At 38.1% G+C, this 24,645-nt stretch overlaps 1 protein-coding gene across 15 annotated transcripts in view; it reads left to right on the top strand.

Moving 5' to 3' along the window:
* The window catches only part of EMSY (EMSY transcriptional repressor, BRCA2 interacting), an 88,199-nt gene that overhangs the window by 49,514 nt on the left and 14,040 nt on the right, over nt 1-24,645 (top strand). For 11 of the 15 annotated variants that reach the window (XM_047753879.1, XM_047753867.1, XM_047753870.1 and 8 more), the window contains 6 exons: nt 1,000-1,170; nt 7,782-7,918; nt 10,849-11,022; nt 13,272-13,470; nt 21,894-22,058; nt 23,806-23,961. In XM_047753879.1, the coding sequence (XP_047609835.1) occupies nt 1,000-1,170; nt 7,782-7,918; nt 10,849-11,022; nt 13,272-13,470; nt 21,894-22,058; nt 23,806-23,961 (1,002 nt within the window). The remainder of the gene's footprint in view (nt 1-999; nt 1,171-7,781; nt 7,919-10,848; nt 11,023-13,271; nt 13,471-21,893; nt 22,059-23,805; nt 23,962-24,645) is intronic. The other 4 variants (XM_047753878.1, XM_047753882.1, XM_047753875.1 and 1 more) reach the window with 3 other exon arrangements.

Below are 24,645 nucleotides of genomic sequence, written 5' to 3' on the forward strand. Positions count from 1 at the left end.
ACAGATTTGTAAGAAACAGCAGTCTTATCTGATTATTATTATTATTATTATTTCTTAATGGCCCCATCTCTGGCATGTGGCAGATTCCAGACCAGGGACTGAATCTGAGCTGTAGCTGTGACCTATGCTGCAGCTGTGGCAATGCCAGCTCCTTTAACCCACTGTGCTGGGCCAGGGATCGAACCTGTGCCTCTGTAGCAACCTGAGCTGCTATAGTCAGATTCTTAACCTACTGTGCCACAGCAGGAACTTCTTATCTGGTTAATTTTTAATTCCCATTTGGGCAAAGAAAAAAGTCCTTGAAATAGTGAGGAACAGTTTAAATTCCTTTGAGAGATATGAAGAAAAATATTCTAGCAGCTCAGTTAAAGCTGAGAAATATGTAAAAAGTGACCTTTTTAGCCTAAAAAGAAATATTCCCGGCAACTCTTGGCAACTTCAACTTTAGTCTCTAGTAAAGTGATGGAATAACTCTTTAAAAGATGGAAATATATTTGGAGGAGAATGGAGTACAAAACAGTAAAAGTTTATAAAATTTTAAGCAAACAAAATACTGCCTTATTTGCTGAGTGCTGACATTGGGTTTGGCAGTGAGACAGCCTGAAACAGATGTAGAGACCTTGAAATGTATAACAGAAATATCTAAATTACTCTGGCAGGAAAGATGATTAAATTTAAGTTTCTTTTGGCATAAAACTAGTGGAAGAAGGGTAGTGGAAGAAGGGAACAGAGTTGGGTATACTTTTTCTTGGGGTTAGTAATTTGATGCAACACATCACAAAATTTTATGTGTAAAATTAATTCAAATTGAATTGGCTGTAGTTCTTGCTGTGTGCATTGAAAACTGGCTGTAAATTGTTATTTAATGTCTTGACACCTTGAAATTCCATTTTCAAGTTAAAGCAATGTGGATTACATTGAATTATAGTTAAACTGTATACATTGTCATTCTCCTGTAAGTAATGACAGGCTTTTCTCTTGGCATTTCCCTTGTTATAGGCACACAGGCAACCTATACCCGGCCAACTGTGAGCCCATCTCTAGGTCGGATGGCTGCAACCCCTGGAGCTGCAACCTACGTGAAAACCACCAGTGGTAGCATCATTACAGTAGTACCCAAATCATTAGCTACCTTGGGGGGCAAGATAATTAGCAGTAACATAGTTTCTGGTAGGTATACCTGAAATATGTTAAAGGTGTAGGTGACCAGTAAGATGAAAAAACGTTTCACTCTCGAAGAATTCTGTTTGATCTCAGTTTTCTGCTTAGAAAGTTTAGAGTTTTGTTTTTAGTCCTGATGTTTAATGATTAAGTATAGCTTTTTAGTTTGAGGGTTAAATCTCCAGATGTTAAGTTTTTGAGAGTTTTAAAATAAAAAGAACATTTAGTTACTTTTAATTACAATGGAAAAATTATAGTTTATATTTGCATAGAGATTTTTTTTCCGTTTACAAAGTATTCTCCCATTTATCGATTCGTTCATACCCCATAACTGTGAAATAGTTGGTATCATTCCCAGTTTATAGGTATAGACATATTTAAGTTTAGAGAGACGAACTTGACTTTTCCAAAACCATGCAAGCTAGATAGTGGGAGAACTGGTGTTTATTTGTCTGAATGTGTTTTAGGGACCATATCATAATTTCAATTACTAATGTCACTTTAGCGTATTAAAAATAAAATACTTGAATATTTTTATTTTCTTTTCACCATTTATATTGTCTATTTACTTTTTAAAAATATTTTACTAAGATAATGAAGGCTAATATTTATTGGTATTTTGGAACCTTGCCTGGTTTTTATTAGTTCATCAATTCCTCAAGTATTTGGGTTGTGTGCCCTGAAGTGGAATAACGTGGCATCCATTTTCACTGATTATTATTTTTTAATTAAAGTGATGTAAATAACCTCTGACCAAGCAAGCCATGTGGACTTTAACCGTCTACCGCTTTCGTAGACTACCCATATTTTGTATGCCCCAGGTGAGTTCTAACATTTTTTAAATGAAGGGATTGAGGTTCCTGGCAGCAATATGATGTTGCTGATAACTCAATGATTGGAAAAAAAACAAAGCAGGGCATGGTACTGGCATAAAACACTATATTTAAAGCTGCTAATTTTGGCTCTGCTCTTTAAGTGTAAGTGAGAAACTTCAGTGTTTGCCAAACCGAGAAGGGTGAAGCTAGTAGGGAAAGAATCATCATACTCCAGCTTTTAAAAGGATATTTTAAATAACACAGTTAAAGCTCAAATTATAATTTATTACCTGACAGTATCTTTAAATAGTATAGAGCATATACTTAAACACTTTGCAAAAAGTTATCATATTTTTTATTAATGTGTAGCTTTTTATGACCATAAGGATTTTTTCTTTACTTAGTATGAGTTCATAATACTGTCTAGCTTGAAGGAATGTCTGCATGTCATGACCCTCTGTTTTCAAAGCTTATTAATGAATTAGCTGCTTTGTAGGGGATTAGAGCAATACAAGCAAGCACATTTTCTTAGAAGCAAAAAGGTAGTGAGATATATACCCTATATAGATATACATTTTATCCACTTTTGTTTTTATTTCTTATTTTTTTCTCTTTTTTAGGGCCACACCCACAGCATAGGGAGGTTCCAGGCTAGGGGTCAAATTGGAGCTGCAGCCCGCTGCCTATGCCACAGCCACCGCGGCCCAGGAGCTGAGCCGTGTCTGTGACCTACACCACAGCTCATGGAAATGCAGTTCCGTAACCCACTGAGTGAGGCCGGGGATCGAAAGGGCAACCCCCTGGTTACTAGTTGGATTTGTTTCCCCTTCGCCACAACGGGAACTCCCACCTTTGTTTTAAAATAAAAGGTAACTCACAGTTGCTATTTCAAGTGTATGAGTATACAGGGGAGGAGTTCTTAAACTTCTTCAGTACTGTAATATATGTTGGACTCACATATGAAACAGCTTTATTCATTGCATGGGTCTCATTTTGCCTCTACCTCTGTTGCACTACTTGATGCTTTTATTCTAATTTAGACATTTTTCTGCCTTCATCCATGATCAGATGCTGGATGCTGGAGTGCATGCTCCCACCAGCCCCTCAACAACAAAAATATACTTTTCATAAAATACACTCAAACACATAGCTTTAAGAATAGAAGACTTTAGGAATTCCCCTCGTGGCGCACTGGAAACGAATCCGACTAGGAACCATGAGGTTGTGGATTCAATCCCTGGCCTCGCTCAGTGGGTTAAGGATCCGGCGTTGCCGTGAGCTGTGGTGTAGGTCGCAGACGTGGCTCAGATCTGGTGTTCCTGTGGCTCTGGCATAGGCCAGCAGCAACAGCTCTGATTGACCCCTAGCCTGGGAACTGCCATATGCCATGGGTGTGGCCCCAAAAAGACAAAAGACTAAAAAAAAAAAAAAGAAAAAAAAAGGGAATAGAAGACTTTAAAAAAAATGATACCTTTCCTTTTATTATGGGGAATCTGATTTGGAAAGTATAGGAAGTATACATAGAAAATTAAAAACCTATAATTTTCACCATCCAGAGAAATTTGTTAAAATTTAAGTGTTTATATATATATATATATATATATACACATACACATATATTATATACATATAATTCTTTTTTTTTTTTTTTTTGGTCTTTTTAGGGCCGCAGCCACAGTCCATGGAAGTTCCCAGGCTAGGGGTCGAATTCAAGCTGCAATTGCTGGCCTTTGCCACAGCCACAGCAACGCCAGATGCAAGCCTCGTCTGCGACCTGTACCACAGCTCACGGCAACGCCAGATCCTTAACCCACTGACAGAGGCCAGGGATTGAATCTGCAACCTCCTGGATACTAGTTGGGCCACAACTGAGCCACAGCGGGAACTCCCCATTGTACATAAATTATTATGTGAAGTTCTTATTTCTTTTGTATAATATCCTAGAAGGCAAGTTTATGCTTCCAAAGTGCTTTCTAGAAAGATCAAGCTTTTTTTTTTTTCCATTGGAATAAGCAATTAAATGGAAGGCATTGACTGTTTTGGGGGTTACTTAACTCATGAAGTTATTTAGCTTATGGAGTCAAATATTAACTTATATGCGTATATATAGAGAGAACTAACAGATATGTAAGTCTTTCATTAGCTTTGTCGAAGGTTGTTGAAACATCCTGCCTATTTTATGCAGAAAATTGGATCCTTCAGAAAAGATATGTCTTCAGAAAAGTCATTATCTTGAGTCTAAGGACTGTGTAAGAAAGTGAGGCAGTGGCAGGACTTTGATTCCCTTCATCTTTAGGACAATGTCCAGGCAAGGAGCTAGCGTTTGTATACGTTTTCATTCACTCATTTGCTCATTCTTTGAACAAAGTAACATATAAAACATTACCCAAGAGACCAAGATTGTCAGAGTGATTTAAGAATATGTGAATAGTAAAATCTAGGCCAATAAGTGTGTGTTGTTTAAGCCTACCTGCCATAATGCTCAAACATTTACAGACATCTTATTTTTTAATAGAAGTCCCTGCAGTGTGTCAGTATTATAGCCCATGATCCCAATGTGATTCACAGCTACTAGCACCCATTGCATCTTGACTCTTTATAAGTAAAGACTGTATGTATAGATGAGTTCTCTGATGGCTAGAAGCCAGCTTCTGGGTTGGGTGCTGAGATACACGGTGGTGTGCATGCGGTGCCTTCTGTGCCCTAAGGAATGCTAAGCAAATGAACTTGTGTACATTCTCTTGTAATATGAGAACTACAGACTGAACACTGTGGAAGCATAGAGGGAGACACTTTTTAATGAGTAGTAGATGTCACCTGAGATGTGGGAACATGCTGTTGCAATTTTAAACTTTTGTAAGTTGATAATTCTTGTCATAAATTGTATTCTATCTTAATGTGATGCTGTACTTGCTTTTCCTTATGCTATGGCTTTTCCTTCTGTTTTCTAACACTGCCCCCCCCATTTTGTTAAGCAGGTGAACTTAGTTTGCATCTGTCTCATAAATTGACTCATTTGTGATGGAAAGGATTTGACATTTTTGTAGTTTAAATATAATTCATTTGTTAAGCAAGTTTTGTCAAAAAAGTGGTCCTTGTACTTTAGTGTAGAGTTAAACCTAGGTTTACATTTCCTTGAGCTAGTTTTTAATGCATACTTTCTAAAAAGACTTTTTTAAAATTTATTATTATTATTATTATTATTATTATTATTATTTTTGTCTTTTTGCTATTTCTTGGGCCGCTCTGGCGGCATATGGAGATTCCCAGGCTAGGGGTCCAATCGGAGCCATAGCCACCGGCCTACGCCAGAGCCACAGCAACACGGGATCTGAGCCATGTCTGCGACCTACACCACAGCTCACGGCAACGCCGGATCGTTAACCCACTGAGCAAGGGCAGGGACCGAACCCGCAACCTCATGGTTCCTAGTCGGATTCGTTAACCACTGCGCCACGACGGGAACTCCAAAAGACTTTTTTTTTAAATGGCCACACCCACAGCTTATGGAAGTTCCCAGGCCAAGATTGAATCTGAGCCACAAGCTGTGACTGGCACCCCAGCTGCAGCACCGCCAGATCCTTTAACCCTCTTCCCTGGGCCAGGGGTCAAAGCTGCACCTCCTCAGAAACCTGAGTCACTGCAGTCAGATTCTTAACCCACTGTGCCACAGTGGGAACTCCTAAAAACACTTTTTAAAATTAAATAATTTGGTGAGACAGCATTATCAATGGAGCCATCATAATCACATATGAGGGGTTGGAGTTAATTAAGAGTTAAAGTTGATATAAGTGAATCATGAGCAGCTTGGTTTTCGTGGAAGTTCCCAGGCCAGGGATCCAACCTGAGCCCCAGCAGCAACCCAAGCTGCTGTAGTAACAACGCTGGATCCTTAACCCGCTATGCTACAAGAAAAATCCTAATCAGTCGTGTTTTTAATGTGTACCCTCTGTGCTTAGTCATTTGATAAATGATATGCAAACCTATAGAAGAAAAATATGACCTGCCTGTTTCCACAGGCAAAGGAAATTACAGGCACAGAAGTAGCATTGGGACTGGTGTGTTCAGAGACCAGTGTGGAGACTGTCACACTGAAAGGGAAGTGTGTAGCGGATAATTCTGAAAACTGAAGTCTGATGGAACCTGGTGGGCTAAGCAGAGGAGTTTGATCTTTGTGTGATAGGTAATGGGAAGCCCTAGTGAAGAAGTTCCTTGTTAGACTAGAGTTTATGATGTATATTGTGGAGTAGGAACAAATAAGACCAAACTGTTAGATTTAAGGCAAGATTATAAAGGATTTTGAAAGCCAGTAGGGAAAGTTAGAACTAAATACACTGGCCATTTGGAAGGTTTTCGACCAGTTTCACATGTTGTTGGTTCTTGACTTGATGAAATGAGTTTGGTTTTGTTTGTTTGTTTGTTTGTTTGTTTTTGTTGTTGTTGTTTGATGTGACAGGGCACTTCAGAATGATTTGCATGATAGAGGAACTTGAAATAGGGAGGAAAATACGGAAAGCCAAAAGAGATGTGGGCCTGTCTATGGAGCTGGCATTAGTAACATTTTGAAAGAAGACATGCTGGTGTCAAATTGAGTTTATTCACATACTCATTATACAATAATTACTTGAGTAGTTGCCATACAGTGTGGGCTAAGCACTGAGGAGTCAGTGACATAAAAAGATAGTGTGGAGCTAAGGGGCTTTCATTTTTGGGGGACTACAGGGAGTGAAGACAAGACAAGACTCAAAGATTTGCATCAGGATTTCCAACTTGGACAATTAGAAGAATATAGGGTACAAATTTATTTATTTATTTATTTATTTATGTCTTTTTTGGGCCGTACCCGCAGCATATGGAGGTTCCCAGGCTACGGGTCTAGTTGGAGCTGTAGCCGCTGGCCTACGCCAGAGCCACAGCAACACAGAATCCAAGCCGCGTCTGTGACCTACACCACAGCTCGTGGCAATGCCGGATCCTTAACCCACTGAGCAAGGCCAGGGATCGAACCGACAACCTCATGGTTCCTAGTCGGATTCATTAACCACTGAGCCACAATGGGAACTCCTAGGGTATAAATTTAATAGGTAAATTTGATAGGTGGAAGAGAAGCAGGTTGTGGAAGGATGTGAGAGAGAGAATAAGATAATATTATGTTGGGTCATTAGATATAGATCTACTAAATAGGTCTTAATGGTGGAAAATATGAATTATATATATGTATATAAATTAGAGTGTCATCCTCAGAGTCTTCAGAGTGCTGCAGGTTGTAAGAGTACACATTTCATCTGACTTGATCTGTGAGTGTTCATTTTGTCTTTTTTGGTCAAATAAAAATAGATGACATTTCTTTTCATAGGTTTTCTGTACATTTTAGTATTATATGAGGATTTTGATAAGTATTTACCTCTTTTTTATCTTTTTTGAAGAGTTTTTCTATCATGCTCGTCATATATATAGGTAATGTTCTTGGGCTTGGGAGGAATTTTTGTCATGAAATAGAGATCCTAGTTTGTTTCACTTAGCTAGTCAGGAGAGGATTATTTGAGAAACAGTGATAATTTTAGATTCTGATTTTGGTGTGTAGGTCCTCAGCTTCCAAAAAGGTGAATGGGCAATGCTTACCCTTCTCTCACTCTAGGACAACTTGTAGTTTTATTCCAGGCCTTCACGTTCATCCTCATGGCGGTCTGCACGTCATCTAGGAATGACAGTGACCACATGTATTGATTGTGTACAACATAACAAGAAGTAACCAAATATCTCTAGTCCTTAACTGAGGCCTCCTTTTCTCCCCCCTTCTCTAAGGAACGACCACCAAAATCACTACAATCCCCATGACTTCCAAGCCCAATGTGATTGTTGTGCAAAAGACTACAGGAAAAGGAACGACCATTCAAGGCCTCCCGGGCAAAAACGTTGTCACAACGTTGCTAAATGCTGGAGTAAGTAAGAGCTGGAACTGCAGACTCAGCAATCTACACAGATTTTACACAGATTTTAGAGACCAGCTATACAAACATTTGTCTAAGGATTTCAGAGCTCACAATGGGCAGAATGGCTTGATTTACCACTGCTGTGATGGAACGACTCTTAAAACATCACCTACCGATGCCATTTTTTACAGTAATTTCTAAAACATGTTGCTCGTAGGTCGGTTTCTTAGATGCTTAGCTTGGTCTAGATGGAAGATTTCACTGGCTTAACTGTCAGGGGACACTTTTATTCCTGCTTATGCCCAATAGATAATAGTCTAGTATTTTACCTGGGCTGGGCAAAGAGAAATATTTGGGGCTAAAATTAAATTTTTGACAGGAATTCGTTGCTTTCATTTTTAGTTTTTGAACTAGCGGGGGAAAAAAAAAATCAAATAACAGATGTATTTATAGTTCCGAAGGCAAGCTGTTAGGAGGTTTGGAGTTAGCCAAACCTGGCCTTTGTTTCTATCATAGTTGTTTTTACTTTGACTGACTTAATTCAACTTCTCTCATCCTTAATTTCCTCATTTGTACGTTAAGGATGATCTCTACCAGTGAGTTTGTTGAGTAACTGGTAGATCTTTTCAAAGTGCTTAGAACAGTATATGGCACATAGGAAGTCCTTGAAGTGTTTTTTCTTACTGTTATTACTCTTGGTTCCTAGCTGTCCGGTCTTGGTAATGTCCCTACTTTGCTGGAGAAAAGAATGCTATACTTCATTGTAGTTGACCTCTAGTAGCTCTCTAGGCATTGCAGCCTTTATAGTGTTAGTAAGGGTAGGATTTTTTTCATCATCATGTGGGAAAACATAGATTGTTGAGAAACAATTTATGTTTAGCCTGAGTTTACATAATAAGCCAAAAGTAAAACCAGGATTAGAATTCAGATTTTCAGGACCCTTTATTTTCTGATTTGTAATTTAATAGAACTTGGTGTTAAAGGGGATGCCATGTACTCTAGGTCCTGTGGTCACATAGATCTAAGAATACTAGCTGTTAGATCTGATAGCAACAGTTTAACACAGGAAATGGTAGTAAAACAAGCAGCTCAGAGTATAAGACCACCCTCTTCACTACATGTGCACATGCACTGACACTCAAAACTTGTTCACCTGTGCGTGCATACACACCCACACACACCAGAAGAGCTTTTTCAAAAAATAACCTGCAAGTTTTGATTGGCTTTTGAGTCATTGTAATTACACCTGGACAGGGCCCATTGAATGACTTTATAGTCAGACATGCCCACTCGCAAACTAGTAATTCTTGGCAAGTGAACTACCACTCATTCCAGAGATGCTGTGAACGGGTGTGTGTGTGTGTGTGTTAAAATAAGTAATCGCATGATTGGCAGACACTTCATGTTTCCCTTTAAATAACTGCAGCAGGTAGTTAAACTTGTGAGTTTTGTAATCATTTAGCTCTAAATTCACAGAGTGATTACCTTTTTGCCAACTCCCTGGTTGCTTTGTTTTTACTGGCTGCTGAGTTTAGAGGGCCACACATTTAGGTGATGATGACTAAAAATTAAGGAAAACTGGAGTTCCCGCTATGGCACAGTGGGTTAAGAATCTGACTGCAGCAGTTTGGGTCGCTGTGGAGGTGTGGGTTCGATCCCCAGCACAGTGCAGTGGGCTAAAGGATCCAGCAATGCCGCAGTGTGGCGTAGGTCACAGCTGTGGCTTGGATTCAGTCCCAGGCCTGGGAACTTCCATGTGCTGTGCATATGGCAATAAAATTGAAAGAAAAGAAAAAACTGATTAGGTGAAAAAATTTCAGATCCTTTCCTTTTAAATTTTTTGGATTTTAATTTTTAAAATTTTAATAATTTAATAAAATAACTGTATTTGAATTTAATTTAGTTAAGCTCAAATATTGACTCCATAAATGACCAGAAATTGGTACTTAAGAATTAAAGCAGATGAAAATGCAGAAAATGGTGAAAAGTTAATGGGCTTAAACTATCTAATTAATAGACTAAAGTGATATTAGTAACATACTAATGTGGGAAATGTCTTAAGTTTTTTCTTAGTATTTTCCCATGTAACCTCAAAAAGAATGTTAGTATTTCTGCTGATTTTATCTCTTGCCCATACTTTTTTCCACATAGACATTCTGCTATTTATCCTTATAATTTCATATTTAAGGAACTTCAATTTATTTTTTATGTGTACTTTTAGCTATTGGTATAATGCACAGTCTTTTTTTGGTATTTCACGTATATATGTTCATTTTAGAGGAACTAGGAAATGAAGATGAATGTTAGGGGGCAAGACCTATACTCCCAACTCTTAGAGATAATCATTGTTAACATTTTAGTATGTAATCATGTATAATTTTTTTTTTCTTTTTAGTGTCACACCTGCGGCATGTGGAAGTTCTCAGGTTAGGGATCAAATTGGAGTTTCAGCTGCCATCCTACGCCACAGCAATGCCAGATTTGAGCTGTGTCTGTGACCAACACCACAGCTCGTGGCAACGCCAGATCCATAACCCACTGAGCGAGGCCAGGGATCGTACCCACATCCTCATGGATACTAGTTGGGTTCATTACCATTGAGCCACAACCGGAGCTCCTATAATTTTTGACTCTTATAATATATGTGTTCTATGAATGAGAGTATAATTAAAGTATTCTTATATGAAATAATTTTTTAAATACTCATCAAGAAATATTTAATGTTTTCTTTGGACAGAAGGTTGGTCAGATGACTTCTAAGATCTTTTCAAATAGGTCTAAGATTTTTTTTGATCACCTGGAAACATGTTACTTTGTGGCAGAATTTACACCCATTTCCCTGACATCCTGGTAAAACCTTTCTGTGATTTTTCAGTAAAAGGACAGTTTTTATCTTTTAAATGCATACAAATTTCATATATTTACTGACTTCAATTTAGGGGGAAAAGACTATTCAGACGGTGCCAACAGGAGCAAAGCCAGCTATTATCACTGCTACAAGACCCATCACCAAAATGATTGTAACTCAGCCAAAAGGAATAGGTTCCACAGTTCAACCAGCAGCTAAAATCATCCCAACAAAAATTGTTTATGGGCAGCAAGGGAAAACACAGGTATGCCAAGATACGATCTTTCTTGACTCTGGTGTATTTCAAATTCCTAAAATTCCAAGGTAGAAATTTAAAAAAAAAATTTTTTTATTATAGTTGATTTAAAGTGTTCGGTCAATTTCTGCCATACAGCAAAGTGACCCAGTTATGCATTTATATACATTCTTTTTTTTCACATTATCCTCCATCATATTCCATCATAAGTGAGTAGATATATTTGAATGAAAAGATGAGTAATATTTAAAGAATCAGATTGTTGAAAGTTATGACAATGTGTATAATCGTCTATTTTCAAAACCTGTGTTTCTCTTTTCATTACTTTTTAAAAATATCTAAATATTTGTGTCTTATGAGCAAAGATTAGAGAAAAGAATTCCCTTGGAATAAAATTTGCAAGTTTGCTGAAGGTATATAATATGAGAAGTAGATGGTTGAGGGTGGGTGGTAATTATTCATAAATTCCTTAAGAGAAGTATTTATTTTTTATTTTTTTTATTTTTTAGGACCACACCTGTGCCACATGGAAGTTCCTGGGCTAGGAGTCGAATCGGAACTGCAGCTGCCAGCCACAGCCATGGACAGCCACAGCACGTGGAATCTGAGCCACATCTGTAGCCCTGCACCACAGCTCATGGCACTGCTAGATCCTTAACCCACCGAGTGAGGCCAGGAATTGAACCCGCTGCCTCATGGACACTGTTGGGTTCATTACTGTCACGCCACAGTGGGGACTCACAAAAAGTATTTATTTTTTATAAGCTTATGTGGCCTTTGAAAACATTTTGCATATTTACTTATATATATATATATATATATATTTTTTTTTTTAGGGCTGCACTTGCAGCATATGGAAGTTCTCAGGCTAGGGGTCGAATCAGAGCTACAGCTGGCAGCCTACTCCACAGCCACAGCAATGCCAGATCCGAGCCACATCTGCGACCTACACCACAGCTCATGGCAATACCGGATCCTTAACCCACTGAGCAAGGCTAGGGATTGAACCTGCAACTCCATGGTTCCTAGTCGGATTGGTTTCCACTGAGCCATGACAGGAGCTCCTACTAATAAAATTTAATTTATTTGAAACCTAAATAATGGTGAAGCTAGAGATCTGTTCATTTTTCAACCAGTAGACAATAAGGGAGCTTTTTTGGAAATTTGCCAGGGAAACTGAGGCTCAGGATTTAATCCGTGTTGTTAGGCTACTGTGTATCTTGCAGGTACTTTACTTTTCCAGGAATATCAAAGGAAACAGTGTCAGCTTTGGTGGAGAAATTCTATCCAAGAGTTTTTGTAAAACATACTAATTTACCTATAAACTAATAATTTGCCTTTAGATTCAGTTCCTTCAATATTATAGCCAAATAGTCTACATATTAAAACAATAAGCTTTGGGTTTATAAATAAATTCAAATTGCTTTTAAATTACAAGTGTAACATTTCATTTGCTTCATCATCCATGTCATAGTATAACCCATGTTTTCATTCTTGAATTTTTGGAAATGGGTTATTTAGTAGAGTCTGTAAAGGTTTGGAATCTTATATATGGGAGAAATAAAAATTAATTGTGGTGAGGTAACATTTTTATTCTATGTTGCTAATTGAAGTTAACTCTAGAGTCCAGGTTTTAAAGTGGAATGGTTCAGTCTGAAACTTTTCTCCCATTTCACTTATTTTAGTGTCTGTGGTTTTGACCTTTGCCAGGAGTTGATCTGTCATTTGTTCCATATTTTCTCCTAACGGTTATCTAAATCACTGCTACTCTGGGGTTTTCATCAACGATGACTTACATCCTAAGCAAATTTACTTTGTGCAGATGTGTCAATTAGTAATATCATTTGGTTGCTAAAGAAAAGAAACCTGAAGAACAGTGGCTTAAACAAATTAGAGTTTTATCTTTATATGTCTTTCTGTTCTGCCCTCCTTAGCTTGTGGCTGTCATTCTGCTGTATAGCCTACAGATTAAAAAATGACTCCCGAAGTCATTATAGGCAAGAAAAAACAGGGGCAAAGGCTCTCGTCAGGCTCATAGCTGTTGCAATCTAGCATGCACCATTTAAAATGTTGAATGTGGCCACTATAATTTGTTCATAGATTGAATAGCCTTTGATGAACATTGCTGTGCCCAAAGCATAATAAATGTACAGAATACTGTTTTCCATATCAGGAAGATATTTGTTTATGATCTAGAAGTTAGGCATTTTTTTAATGTTCTCAAGTTTATACTGAGTGTATTTCTGCTTGTCTTCTAGGTTCTTATTAAACCCAAACCTGTGACGTTTCAAGCCACAGTTGTTAGTGAACAAACACGGCAGTTGGTCACAGAAACATTACAGCAAGCATCCAGGGTGGCAGAAGCTGGTAATTCATCTATTCAGGAGGGAAAAGAAGAACCGCAGACTTTTACAGATAGTAGTTCCTCTTCTACGGAGTCCTCCCACAGTTCCCAAGGTAAGAGCCACTGTACTTCTGACTTGTGTAATTACTGCTGACCCAGCACCCTAGTTCCAAAATAGCTGCGTCTAAGGATCTCAAACAAACGTGTATGCTCTTTTAATATTATTAAAATGATTTGTCAGTTCTTTAAACTTTGTCTTATATTATTCATATGTAATCAGAGCCAAAGTTTTGTTTTTGATAAGGCTTACCATTCCTTCCTGCCTGGCATATGTTCGTCAAATAATTGGTAAACTTTAGATGATTGTTTTGGCAGGTAGGTATTATCAAACTGGATAGAGCTGTGATTCCTTCTGTTTGTGTTGAGTAAATAGGAGAAATATGCCAGAAAGTGTCTATACCTTTTAAATTGTTGGTTGCTGAACCTTTCTGAGAAAGGATAAAGGTGGCCAGAGGTGGGGGTTATAAGTGGGCTTTAAGTAGATTGACCATACATTACACTTTGCATGGGACAAGTCCTAGTTTATTTCTGTTCTAGAATTATTATTAATAACATTCTCTTTCATTCTCAAAGATGATAATTGTATGGTTGTCCTAATTATAAGGAAGGCCCTATGAAGCCAGACTCCATAGTTGGGAAACTCTTATCCGCAGCGCTGTTTTAATTATGTTGTTCTTCTAGGAAATTGCTTGACATAAACTCATGATCATAAGCTTTGAGAGCTTCCACAAATCTAGTACACATATCTATCTGTTACCTTAACCACCCATATTGGCAGGTGGTACATTTATGCCTGAGCTGATAGGCTCTGATACATTCAAGCAAAGCTGTGTCTCTTCTCTTGATCATTCCACACTCACTCCATTTCCTCTCCTCTCATCTTCGCATTAATCTTTTTGGAATGCTTTCTTAATACTTTCACTTTTCTAATATAGATTCTTCATGCTGTGTCGGCATTTTTATTATTTTTACTTTCCAGTGGAATCTTCCTGGATTAGTCTTACTAATGTTTCAAATTGCTGATTATTCCATTAATTCAATTTGACAATTATTTATTAGTTTATATTATGTGCTAAGCATTGTGCTAAACCCTACAAAGGTTAAATAAAATATAGTTCTTGCCCTCGAGGAGCTTAAAATCTGGGATAGGAGATTTAAAAAGAGTACAGGAGTTCTCTTGTGGCACAGAGGTTAAGGGCTTGGCATTACCAGTGCAGTGGCACAAGTTTCTGCTCTGGTGCAGGTTTGCTTCCTGGCCTGGGAACTTCCACATGCCACAGGTATGGCCAAAAAAAAAGAAAATACACCTACAATTCCAGTATAAGAATTTGTCAGAACATATTTTTGACAGACAAAAAAAAAAAAAAAAACCACCAAAAGCTGAATGAAGAGAGGACGAGAAAGCTTCATGAAGGAGGTAGCATTTGAAATGGTCTTTGAAAACTGATCAATTAAAAATAAAATATCAGAGTTCCCACTGTGGATCAGTGGGTTAAGAACCCAACTAGTTTCCATGAGGATGTGTAAAATGTCACAGTTCCCACTGGCCTTGCTCAGTGGGTTAAGGATGTGGCATTGCTGCAAGATGCGGCCTAGCTCATAGATTTGACTCAGATCTAGTGTTGCTGTGGCTGTGGCATAGGCCGGCAACTACAGCTCCAAATTGACCTCTTGCCTGGGAACTTCCATATGCTGCAGGTGCAGCCCTAAAAATAAATAAATAAATAAATAAAGTTGATTTTAACAATATGGTACTCATTTTAGAAAATGGAGTTTTCTTCAGCATATTATCAATAATAGTAATATTTTCTGAATCAGTTTGCTAAGATTTAATTTATTCTATACTGGCTTTGAGTTAGTTTATATCTAATTACAGTGGAGTGATGCTTATTCTCTTAATTATTCCTTTTAGACTTGCTGATTTGATCTGTATAGATTCCATTATTAGTTTAGCACATCAGATGCTTTTTTTCATCTTTTAAGTCTGCAGTTATTTGAATAATACCAGCCTTTTTACCCCTTGAGAAATATTTTTGTAGAGGGTAGGTAAAGTGTTCATTAGTTTATGAATTGGTGCTAAAACGGGGACCTGAACTAGATGTCTATATATACATCATCTCAGGTTATTTTTTTCAAATTGCTAATCTCTTCTTAAGGGAGCTATGAGCCAGTCATTTCTTCCCTAATGTGCCATTTCATGAGTGAGCCTTCAGTTTTCATTTCAAGAATGGGACAAGTTTGTCTGTTTTTGGAAGTGATTGAGTATAAGGTTTTGTGCTCTTTGATCTGTTAACTCTATATGGCATCATTTATTTTTATTTTTGTTATTTATGTTTCATTGTATATTACTTCTTTTTAAAATATTCTGTAATACAGAAATTCAAAGTAGGTGTATCTGATATAGTTGACTATAAAGCCAGTTTTTTATAATCTGCATTTGCTCCTCACCCCATATCCTTATATAGCTCCTTAGTACATTCTCACAAAGACGAGGGACTGGGACTATATATGCTATGATTTAAGAGAAAAGGATAAAGGTTTTGATCAGCCTAAGACTCATTCTTGGTTTTCAAAGTATATGGGGGTCATACTCACTGGGAATATAAGCACTATATGGCTGCCCATTTTTCTTTGTATTGCTTTTGTAGTTTTTGGCCTTCCTCTTTTTAGTAATTTTTATTTTAGTGTCATTTCAAACTTACAAAGATATTTCAGGAAGAATAAAAAGAACTTCTGTGTATATTTTTTTACCTAGATTCATCAGTTGTTTATATTTTGCCCTATTTATGTTGTTTTGATTCTTCTGCCCTCCCTTCCTCTGTGTTTATAATTTTTAAATTTCTTAACCATTTGAGAGCAAGTTGTAGATATCTTGTCCGTATCTCTGAATACTTATATTTATAGGTTTATGTTTCTTAAAGGTTAGTCTCTTCATAACTAAAATACGATTATCAAAATCAAGACGTATGAGGTTATAGAATTATAACTTCTATAATCTACAGTTTATTCACATGCCATCAACTGTCCAATCATGTACTTTGTAGTTTTACCAGCCCCCCAGTCCACAATCCAAATCAGGATCCTGCATTGTATTTAGTTATATTTCATTGTCATGGCTGTTAATTTTCTTTAAATATGGATAATCCTTCAGCCTTTCTTAGTGTTTCTTGACCTTGACATTTTTGAAGGAAATCTGTCAGTTACTTTGTAGAATAGTCTTCAATTTGGTATCATCTGATATTTCTTTGTCATTGGATTCAGCAAAAATTCCATAGATGTGATGTGTCTATCCTTAGCTTTATCTTTTCAAGAGACAGTTGATGTCAGTTTGTCCCAATATTGATGATGTTAATGTGGTTTTGGGGTTTTTTTTTTGTTTGTTCGTTTGGTCTTTTTGTCCTTTTAGGGCCACACCTGCGGCATATGGAGGTTCCCAGGCTAGGGGTCTAATCAGAGCTGTAGCTACTGGCCTATGCCAGAGCCACAGCCATTCAGGACCTGAGCCGTTTCTGCAACCTGTACAACAGCTCACAGCAGCACCGGATCCTGAACCCACTTAAGCGAGGCCAGGGATCGAACCCGCAACCTCATGGTTCCTAGTTGGATTCATTTCTGCTGCGCCACAACAGGAACGCCCTATTGTTTTTTGGATTTTGGTTTTTTGGGGGTTTTTGTCTTTTTGTCCTTTCAGGGGGGTGATGTTAATGTTGCTCTCTTGGTTAATTAAGGTGATGCCTTCCTAGTTTTTTGCATTATGAAGTCACCATATTTCCCTTTGAGATTAATAGTAATTTGTGGGGAAATACTTTGAGATCATATAAATATCATGTTCATCATCAAACGTTTATCTACTAATGTTATCATCCGTTGATGATTTTCTGAAGTCCATTATTCGTTATATAGTTGATAGTTAGCGTTCTGCTGTAAAAATGAATCAGCTTTTCCTGACTTTACATCCTTTTTCTGTTGACTTCTTTATACAAGTCTTAGAATAAAGACGTCTTTTATGCCAGTGGATTTCTCGATTCTACTTGTGGTTTCTAAACTTTCCCCACCATTCCCCACCTGCAAGGAGGAGCAGTTTAGGCGTTGAATCTTATTTCTGAACTCTGTTCTTATAGGCTAGAATAGAGACTGTCATTTTCACCTTAGTGGGGCTTTTTCCTTGATCACCCTTGGAGGGTTCATCACTCTTGCCATACTATGCTTCCAAAATTGCTTTGTTCTACCAGCTATTTTACCATTGATCATTTTATTTTGTACTTTTTTTGTTTAATATAATTATTTTCTTTTCTACTAGGCTACTAACTAATCAAAGGCAAGGATCATATTCATCTCTGTATATTCAATATTTAGCAGAGGGGTTTGCTGGCTCTAAATAGGCACCCGTAAAAGTTTCACTGAATAAAAAAACCAGCAGAACAGCAGTCCTACAAACTGTGGCACAGGATTAAGCTTCAGCCTTATGAACTCATTTTTGTTGCCTGAGTCCAAAACATTTTTTCCCTTCTGGGGTTTCTCCTAACCCTGTGGGTGGGCCTTTTGAGTGGTATACACCTGAAGTACTTTTATGTGTTGATAGATAGCTAGATGACCAACCCTAATGCATCAAGGCCATACTTGCCCAGGTCACTTACTGAGATTGAGCCGTATGCCTTCCACCGTTCCTGAGCTTTCCTTCCTAATTGGATCTTCTTTTTTCCCTTTCTCTTTAAAGAAAGAAAAATATTAAAGGTTTCTTTATTTATATTCTCTTTATTTCCAGAAGGTTTTAAGGTAGATTAGCTAGAATATAAGATTTATGTGAAGTAGGAGTTCCTGTTGTGGTGCAGTGGTTAACGAATCTGACTGGGAACCATGAGGTTGCAGGTTTGATCCCTGGCCTTGCTCAGTGGGTTAAGGATCCGGTGTTGCCATGAGCTGTGGTGTGGGTTGCAGATGCGGCTCGGATCCCGCGTTGCTGTGGCTCTGGCATGGGCCAGCAGCTACATCTCCGATTCGACCCCTGGCCTGGGAACTTCCATGTGCTGCGGGAGCAGCCCTAGAAAAGGCAAAAAGACACACACACACACACACACACACACACACACAAAGGTTATGTGAAGTAAAATGGAAGAGAAAAAGGAGACAAAACCAAGGGTAGAGATTTAAGGTGGAACAAGGCAAGAGGCAAATACAGAAATGCGTCCTGTAAACACATTGCTTTAAGTAGGCCACAACTTGGTTTCTGGGCTGATTTTTCCAGAAGCTTCGCGATCTTGGTAGGTCATGGTGAGGGTGAGGAATAAATCCAGGTTAAGCAAAACATAACTTATTGCAGAACTTTCCAGAGCCGTAATATGCTAATATATAAACTATAAAAGATGAAAGGGGGACTATATAATGTCAAATGTCCCCAACTCTTTTGATGATGGAGCCTTTCTTTTGCAGAGCATCTTGAAGAACTCATGTTCTCTGGAACATTTGGGCAAAGCTGTAGAAACAATTAAATACTGTGAAGGCCTCGGGCTTTATGGCAATACTTGAGAAGGAAAGTACATATTTCATAGAATGAATGTTTATATCCCTTCTTGGGTTTAGTTTAGAAGAGATGGTTTAGATGCATAAGGCATCTGGGGATCATTTTATATGAAGAATGGTAGGTGGAGACAGGGCAGTTATCATGGAGAAGAGAAGATGAAGATTGGGTTGGGTTGTGGGGACCCAGGAACTGGTATTATCTTGAGGACGATGAGGTGGAAGAGGGAAGTTTGAAGATTTTAGCATAGGATTGATAACAGTATTAAACATACTTTTAGATTTTTTTCTAGCTGAGCGGTCTTAGGATTCTGTGAAAGTGTGATAGGGACTTTTTATAGTGAAGCCATGGGAGACATTCTTCCCTAGAGATGCCTTGCATCTGTCTTTTGATGCAGTAGCACAGTATGTATCTCTCTTACCTAACCTGTAATACTTATTAGATGCCCAGTAAATATTTGTTAAATGACCTGTGGGGAAAGATATCCAAGGATCAGAAGGCCACTGTCCTCAAGAGAGAGGGAAGTCTAAAAGGATGCACCCTGTGTCATCAAATGAAACTGTGAGATCAGGTCTCAGTTATTGCACTCTGACCCCAGTTTCAGACTTGGTAAGCGGTAGATTTATCTAGTCTAAGCCTGAGCCAAAAGTAGAGGGGAAAATTGCTCAAGGAATGTTTTTTCACACTTAAGTTCACACTCTCATTCTGTGTCGCAGCTGTTAGGGTTGGTGCATTGATGCTCAGTAATGGTCAGCTGCGCTTTCTGAATCTAGGCAGAAGGAAGAGAGCCCCCTCCCAGTCCCTGTGGGAAGGTGCTGTTTGGCATGATGTCTCTGACAGATGCTTCCTTGTGGAAATTTGTTGTCCATTTCCAGTGTCATTCTACCTTACCTCTCTACCATGCAGTTTTTGCTTTCTTCTGGATATTCAGAGTATGTATTTTACAGAGTTCGGTTGCACAGTCATTCTTTGCCTCCAGGTCCTCTCACCTAATTAAGGGATACTAGTGGCATCATGAGAGAGTCTTAAAATTGAGAACTTAGTTTATGTAAAAACAATGATTTCCTAATATAGTCAATTATCTTAAGTTTAAAGTCTGTTGTCTACTTAGAATGAGCAAAGAAAAATCGTCATATGCCTCATGTGGCATTCGATGTTGCAGGATAGTGTCCTTCAATTATCTAGATTTTTTTGGAAGTTTAATGGAAATTATACTTTCCTGGTGTGGCGTATATTCTACTTAGTGTTTGGAGGGTGGGATGGGAAGCAGAAATATAATTTTTTAATGGTAAATAAAACTCCAGGTGTTTTGTACAGTGATTTTGTTTTCTTTGGGAAGACAGTTTTTGTTGTTTGTTTCTTTGAAGAGTCATTCTCCCTTGCTTCAACATTTTGGACAACTTTGTAATTTTCAAAAATATAAAAGTTCATAGAAGGTTGAACTTAAGTTGTATTTAATCTTGGTTTGTAGACTCCGTGAATTCTTTTCTGTGTGATGCTTTCACTGACCATTCCAATTTAAAGCAGTGTTTTTTTGGTGTGGGCTTTTTTTTTTTTTTTTTTTTTAGGGCCACACCCGTGGCATATATGGAGGTTCCAAGGTAGGGATTGAATCAGAGCTGCAGCTGCCGCCCCACACCACAGCAATGCCAGATCCAAGCCGCGTCTGTAACCTACCCCACGGCTCATGGCAACGCCAGATCCTTAACCCACTGAGCAAGGCCAGGGATTGAAACTGAGTATTCATGGATGCTAGTCAGAATCGTTTTGGCAGAGCCATGACGGGAACTCTTTCAAAGCAGTCATTCTCTTTCTGTATAGTTTTCCTCTTTGCCCTAATCATTTGATTTTATCCCCAAATATAAAGCTGTATGTATATCTTTATTTTATGTCTCCTCCATTATACCCTAAACTTGGGAGTAGGAAGCATGCTTTTATATCCTGCATAATTTCCTGTGTGGTATCTTGGACCAAGGAGTTTAGGAACTTAACAGTAGTTGGTACAACCTACTTATTGTGTAGATGGAAAACTCAGTAAAGAATTTGTTGATTGATTTGATATGTATTAGGTATTTATATGCATGTTTGTATAACGTAAATATAATAAGCCTTGAGTTAGAGCTGTAATTTATTTTGAAACTAACAAAAAGTCTTTAATTGAGAACTTTCAGGTCACAGACAGAACAGGAACAACAAAAATGATTACATTTCTATTGTCCTTCGTAGTCTATAAAGCTCTCTTATATATATCATTTCATTATTATAATCTTTAGAAATCCTGTGAGATAGAGCAGTAATTTTGTTGTTGCCGTCTTAGAAATCGTGGTACTAAGACCTAAAGAATCACCTTGCTGGGACGGCAACCTAAGACTTTGAATTCCAAATGTTACACATGTCCTGTTACATCATGCTTCGTCTACTTAATTTATCTATTCTTGGTGTCAGCAAACAGGATTTCCTTTCAGTAATCCATTCATCCAATAAGTGTTGACTGAATGCGAAGGTTGTGATACGGAACACATTTTCAGGTGCACTGGGGAAAATAAGACTCCCACAACATTATGTTCTAACTAGACACAGACATCACCCACCTATGCACGTGCACACCTATTTATTATGGCAGTTATACCATTGCATTGTAATTTGTTTCTTTCCCATGTCTGTCTCCCCAACTAGATTGTGTGCTTCTGAGCATCCTCTGATTATTCTGTGAGCTCCTTTATGTCCTCGGTGCCAAACGTAGATTCTAGCACAGAGGTGCTCTGTCTGTTGAATCAGTGAATGAGTGGCTACATCCATACGGACATGAAAGACATTACACCCTCTGGGGGCTTACAGTCTTCTTGGGGAGATAAAGCATGAAGTTTATAGTAAAACAAAGATTTTTTAAAAAAAATTGCTTTTTTTTAAGAGAAACTTTGTTTATAGGGTTTTTTTTTTTTAACTAATATAAAACAGATTCCCAGCCTGTAGTTCATGTAATTGCTTCCCGGCGTCAGGATTGGTCAGAACATGAGATTGCAATGGAGACTAGCCCCACCATAATTTATCAGGATGTATCCAGTGAATCACAATCAGCTACTTCAACAATCAAAGCTCTGTTAGAACTCCAACAGACAACAGGTATGAATTCACATGCTCAACTGAATGAAGCATGTTTTCTCTAGAGATGGGTTGTGCTAAAATACCACTACTGTTCTATTTTCTTTGTTATTATTTGAGCACATTTCCCCCCTCTGGACTTGTCTATAATCGTTGGTGCAGTCTGTTTACTTATCAGTCCGCTGAGATGTTCACAGGAGTACTAAAGAAGAGATAGACCATAATGAAAAAGCAGGAAAAAATGGCAGAGCTCTTTCTTCTCTGTCTCCTGCTTAAAATGGAAATCCTTTTGCCTCTTGTCACCAGAAAGGAGTAGGTCTGTCTATCCTGAACACAGGGATAGATGCAGTACAGTTGCTGGTTCTATTCGAGACTAGGAGATGGAGATGGCCGATTGAAGTGTCCCTACCATCTTCCTTGGTATTTGTTTTGTGGTTATAAAACACCATTAATGACCTTGCTGGCATTCTGATTTGTTTTGCGGTTATAAAACACCATTAATGACCTTGCTGGCATTCTAATTTGTTGGTTTTTTTTTTTAATCATCATACTTCTTTGTATAGTTTAACAACTTGAGCTTCCTTGTAAAGCTATCCTCATTTAACAAGATCCAATCATAACAAGATACTGAGTTACTAAATATCTTTGATAAACTCTAGGCAAAACTGTGTTGGTTGTACTGACTTTTCTATTGTAATAGGTCAAATATTGTCGGAGTATTTGAGGGCCCTTAGTGATGATATCACCCAGCCCTTTCATTTTTATGGATAAACCAAGATCTAGAGGTTACCCAGTTGATTAGTGGCAAAGTGAAATTTCAAGTGTTTTAATTCTTAATTCAGTGTCCTCTCTACTTGTGGGATGACTTTTGTATTCCTTTGGTTTTGTTTTGCTTTCTTTGTTTAAATGATTATCTTGATTTTGTCACATCATATGCTTGATGAGAATAACCTGAGTGATCATTCAGTGGACTTTATTACTGGTTACCATTTGTTGTAACATCCACTCTGCACGACCCAAAGAATACTAGCATTTGGTTAATCTTTCTATTGGTATTATTTTTGGCCTTAGGCATTTCCTTAGGCTCCTTGTCTTTACATACTCAGCTATTTCCATTAATGCCTTATAGAAGGTGGAAACCCAATGATTTTGTAGAAAAAGTGCTAAGATAGAAAATAGTTCTGTCCGTGGAAACCATTCTTGATTCCAGACCATTCCATAGACATTTTTGCAGTAAAACAGAGGCCCTATTTCCCTAGCACTGAAAATTTTTATTCTTTAGGAGTCATTGAAAATATCATAACATTTCTTTGGAGATTTTCTTGAATTTTTAGTAGATCAAATTAAACTGGTCACTATCCTGGGTAAGTGTGCCCTGGAGCAAATCATGCTGTGTACTGCTTACTTACCCTTTGTTTTCAGGTTGGTGAACTCAAGAATACCAGGGACTACCTTGAAGAAGGGTGAAGGAAATGTTCTAAGGGGAGTATGTACAAGGAATCCTACCCAGTTGTTTAGCCTAGTGATTATAGGGGGAGGATTTTAGTCTGATTGCATGTGAGTGTTTGGTAGGCTGCTGGGTATGGTTGCACAGGTTGTGCACTCCACAGCCATACATAGCAGTCTGCCCTTTTCTTTTTAACTCACTGACTCCTTAGTCACTGCCCATGTGGCACCCCAGAGGTTTGTTCATTATTCCCATGGACAACTCTGGTTTTAGTACTCGTTTGTAATAAAAGTTCATTTTTCCCCTGACTTTTTTATGCAGTAAAGGAAAAATTGGAATCTAAACCAAGACAACCCACTATTGACTTGAGTCAAATGGCAGTGCCTATTCAGATGACCCAGGAAAAGAGACATTCTCCTGAGAGTCCTTCAATTGCTGTGGTAGAGTCAGAACTAGTTGCTGAATACATCACTACTGGTAGGTGTTCTCTTAAAAAGTAGTAAATGGTAGGAGAGCTGCCTTTCTGAATTTCATGGGATGGTTGTTTGGGGAGAATATATTTTTTAAATTTCTAGATCTCTTCCAATTTGCTCTGAGAGCAAATTCACATTGTCCTTGGGATTTACGCTGTCCTTAATGACTAGGGGGAAAAATGATTAGGTTGTTACAAAGTTTGGAGTTCCCTTCATGGCTCAGCGGTTAACGAACCCGACTAGGATCCATGAGGATGCGAGTTTAATCCCTGGCCTTTCTCAGTGGGTTAAGGATCCGGTGTTGCCGTGAGCTGTGGTATAGGTCACAGATATGGCTTGGATCCTGTGTTGCTGCGGCTCTGGCGTAGGCCAGCAGCTGTAGCTCCGATTGGACCCCTAGCCTGGGAACTTCCATGTGCCGCAGGTGCGGCCCTAAAAAGCAGGAAAAAAAAAAAAAAGTTTGCAGGTAATGTAAAATCTCAAATTGGCCGTAAATAATGTCTGTGAACATAGGGCAATAGTTGTAGTGAGAGGATAGAATATCTTTTAAATAAGAATAAATATTTATATGCATTTGGATTTTTTAGCTTTGGGAGGTGGGTCAAGGGAGAAAGGAGGTATAAAATCCAACCCTTTTTTATTTAAAGAGAAAAAATGTGGAAAACTTGAAATCCTTGTAAATACTTAG

Source organism: Phacochoerus africanus, chromosome 11, assembly GCF_016906955.1.
Source record: "Phacochoerus africanus isolate WHEZ1 chromosome 11, ROS_Pafr_v1, whole genome shotgun sequence".
NCBI classification, from domain to species: Eukaryota; Metazoa; Chordata; class Mammalia; order Artiodactyla; family Suidae; genus Phacochoerus; species Phacochoerus africanus.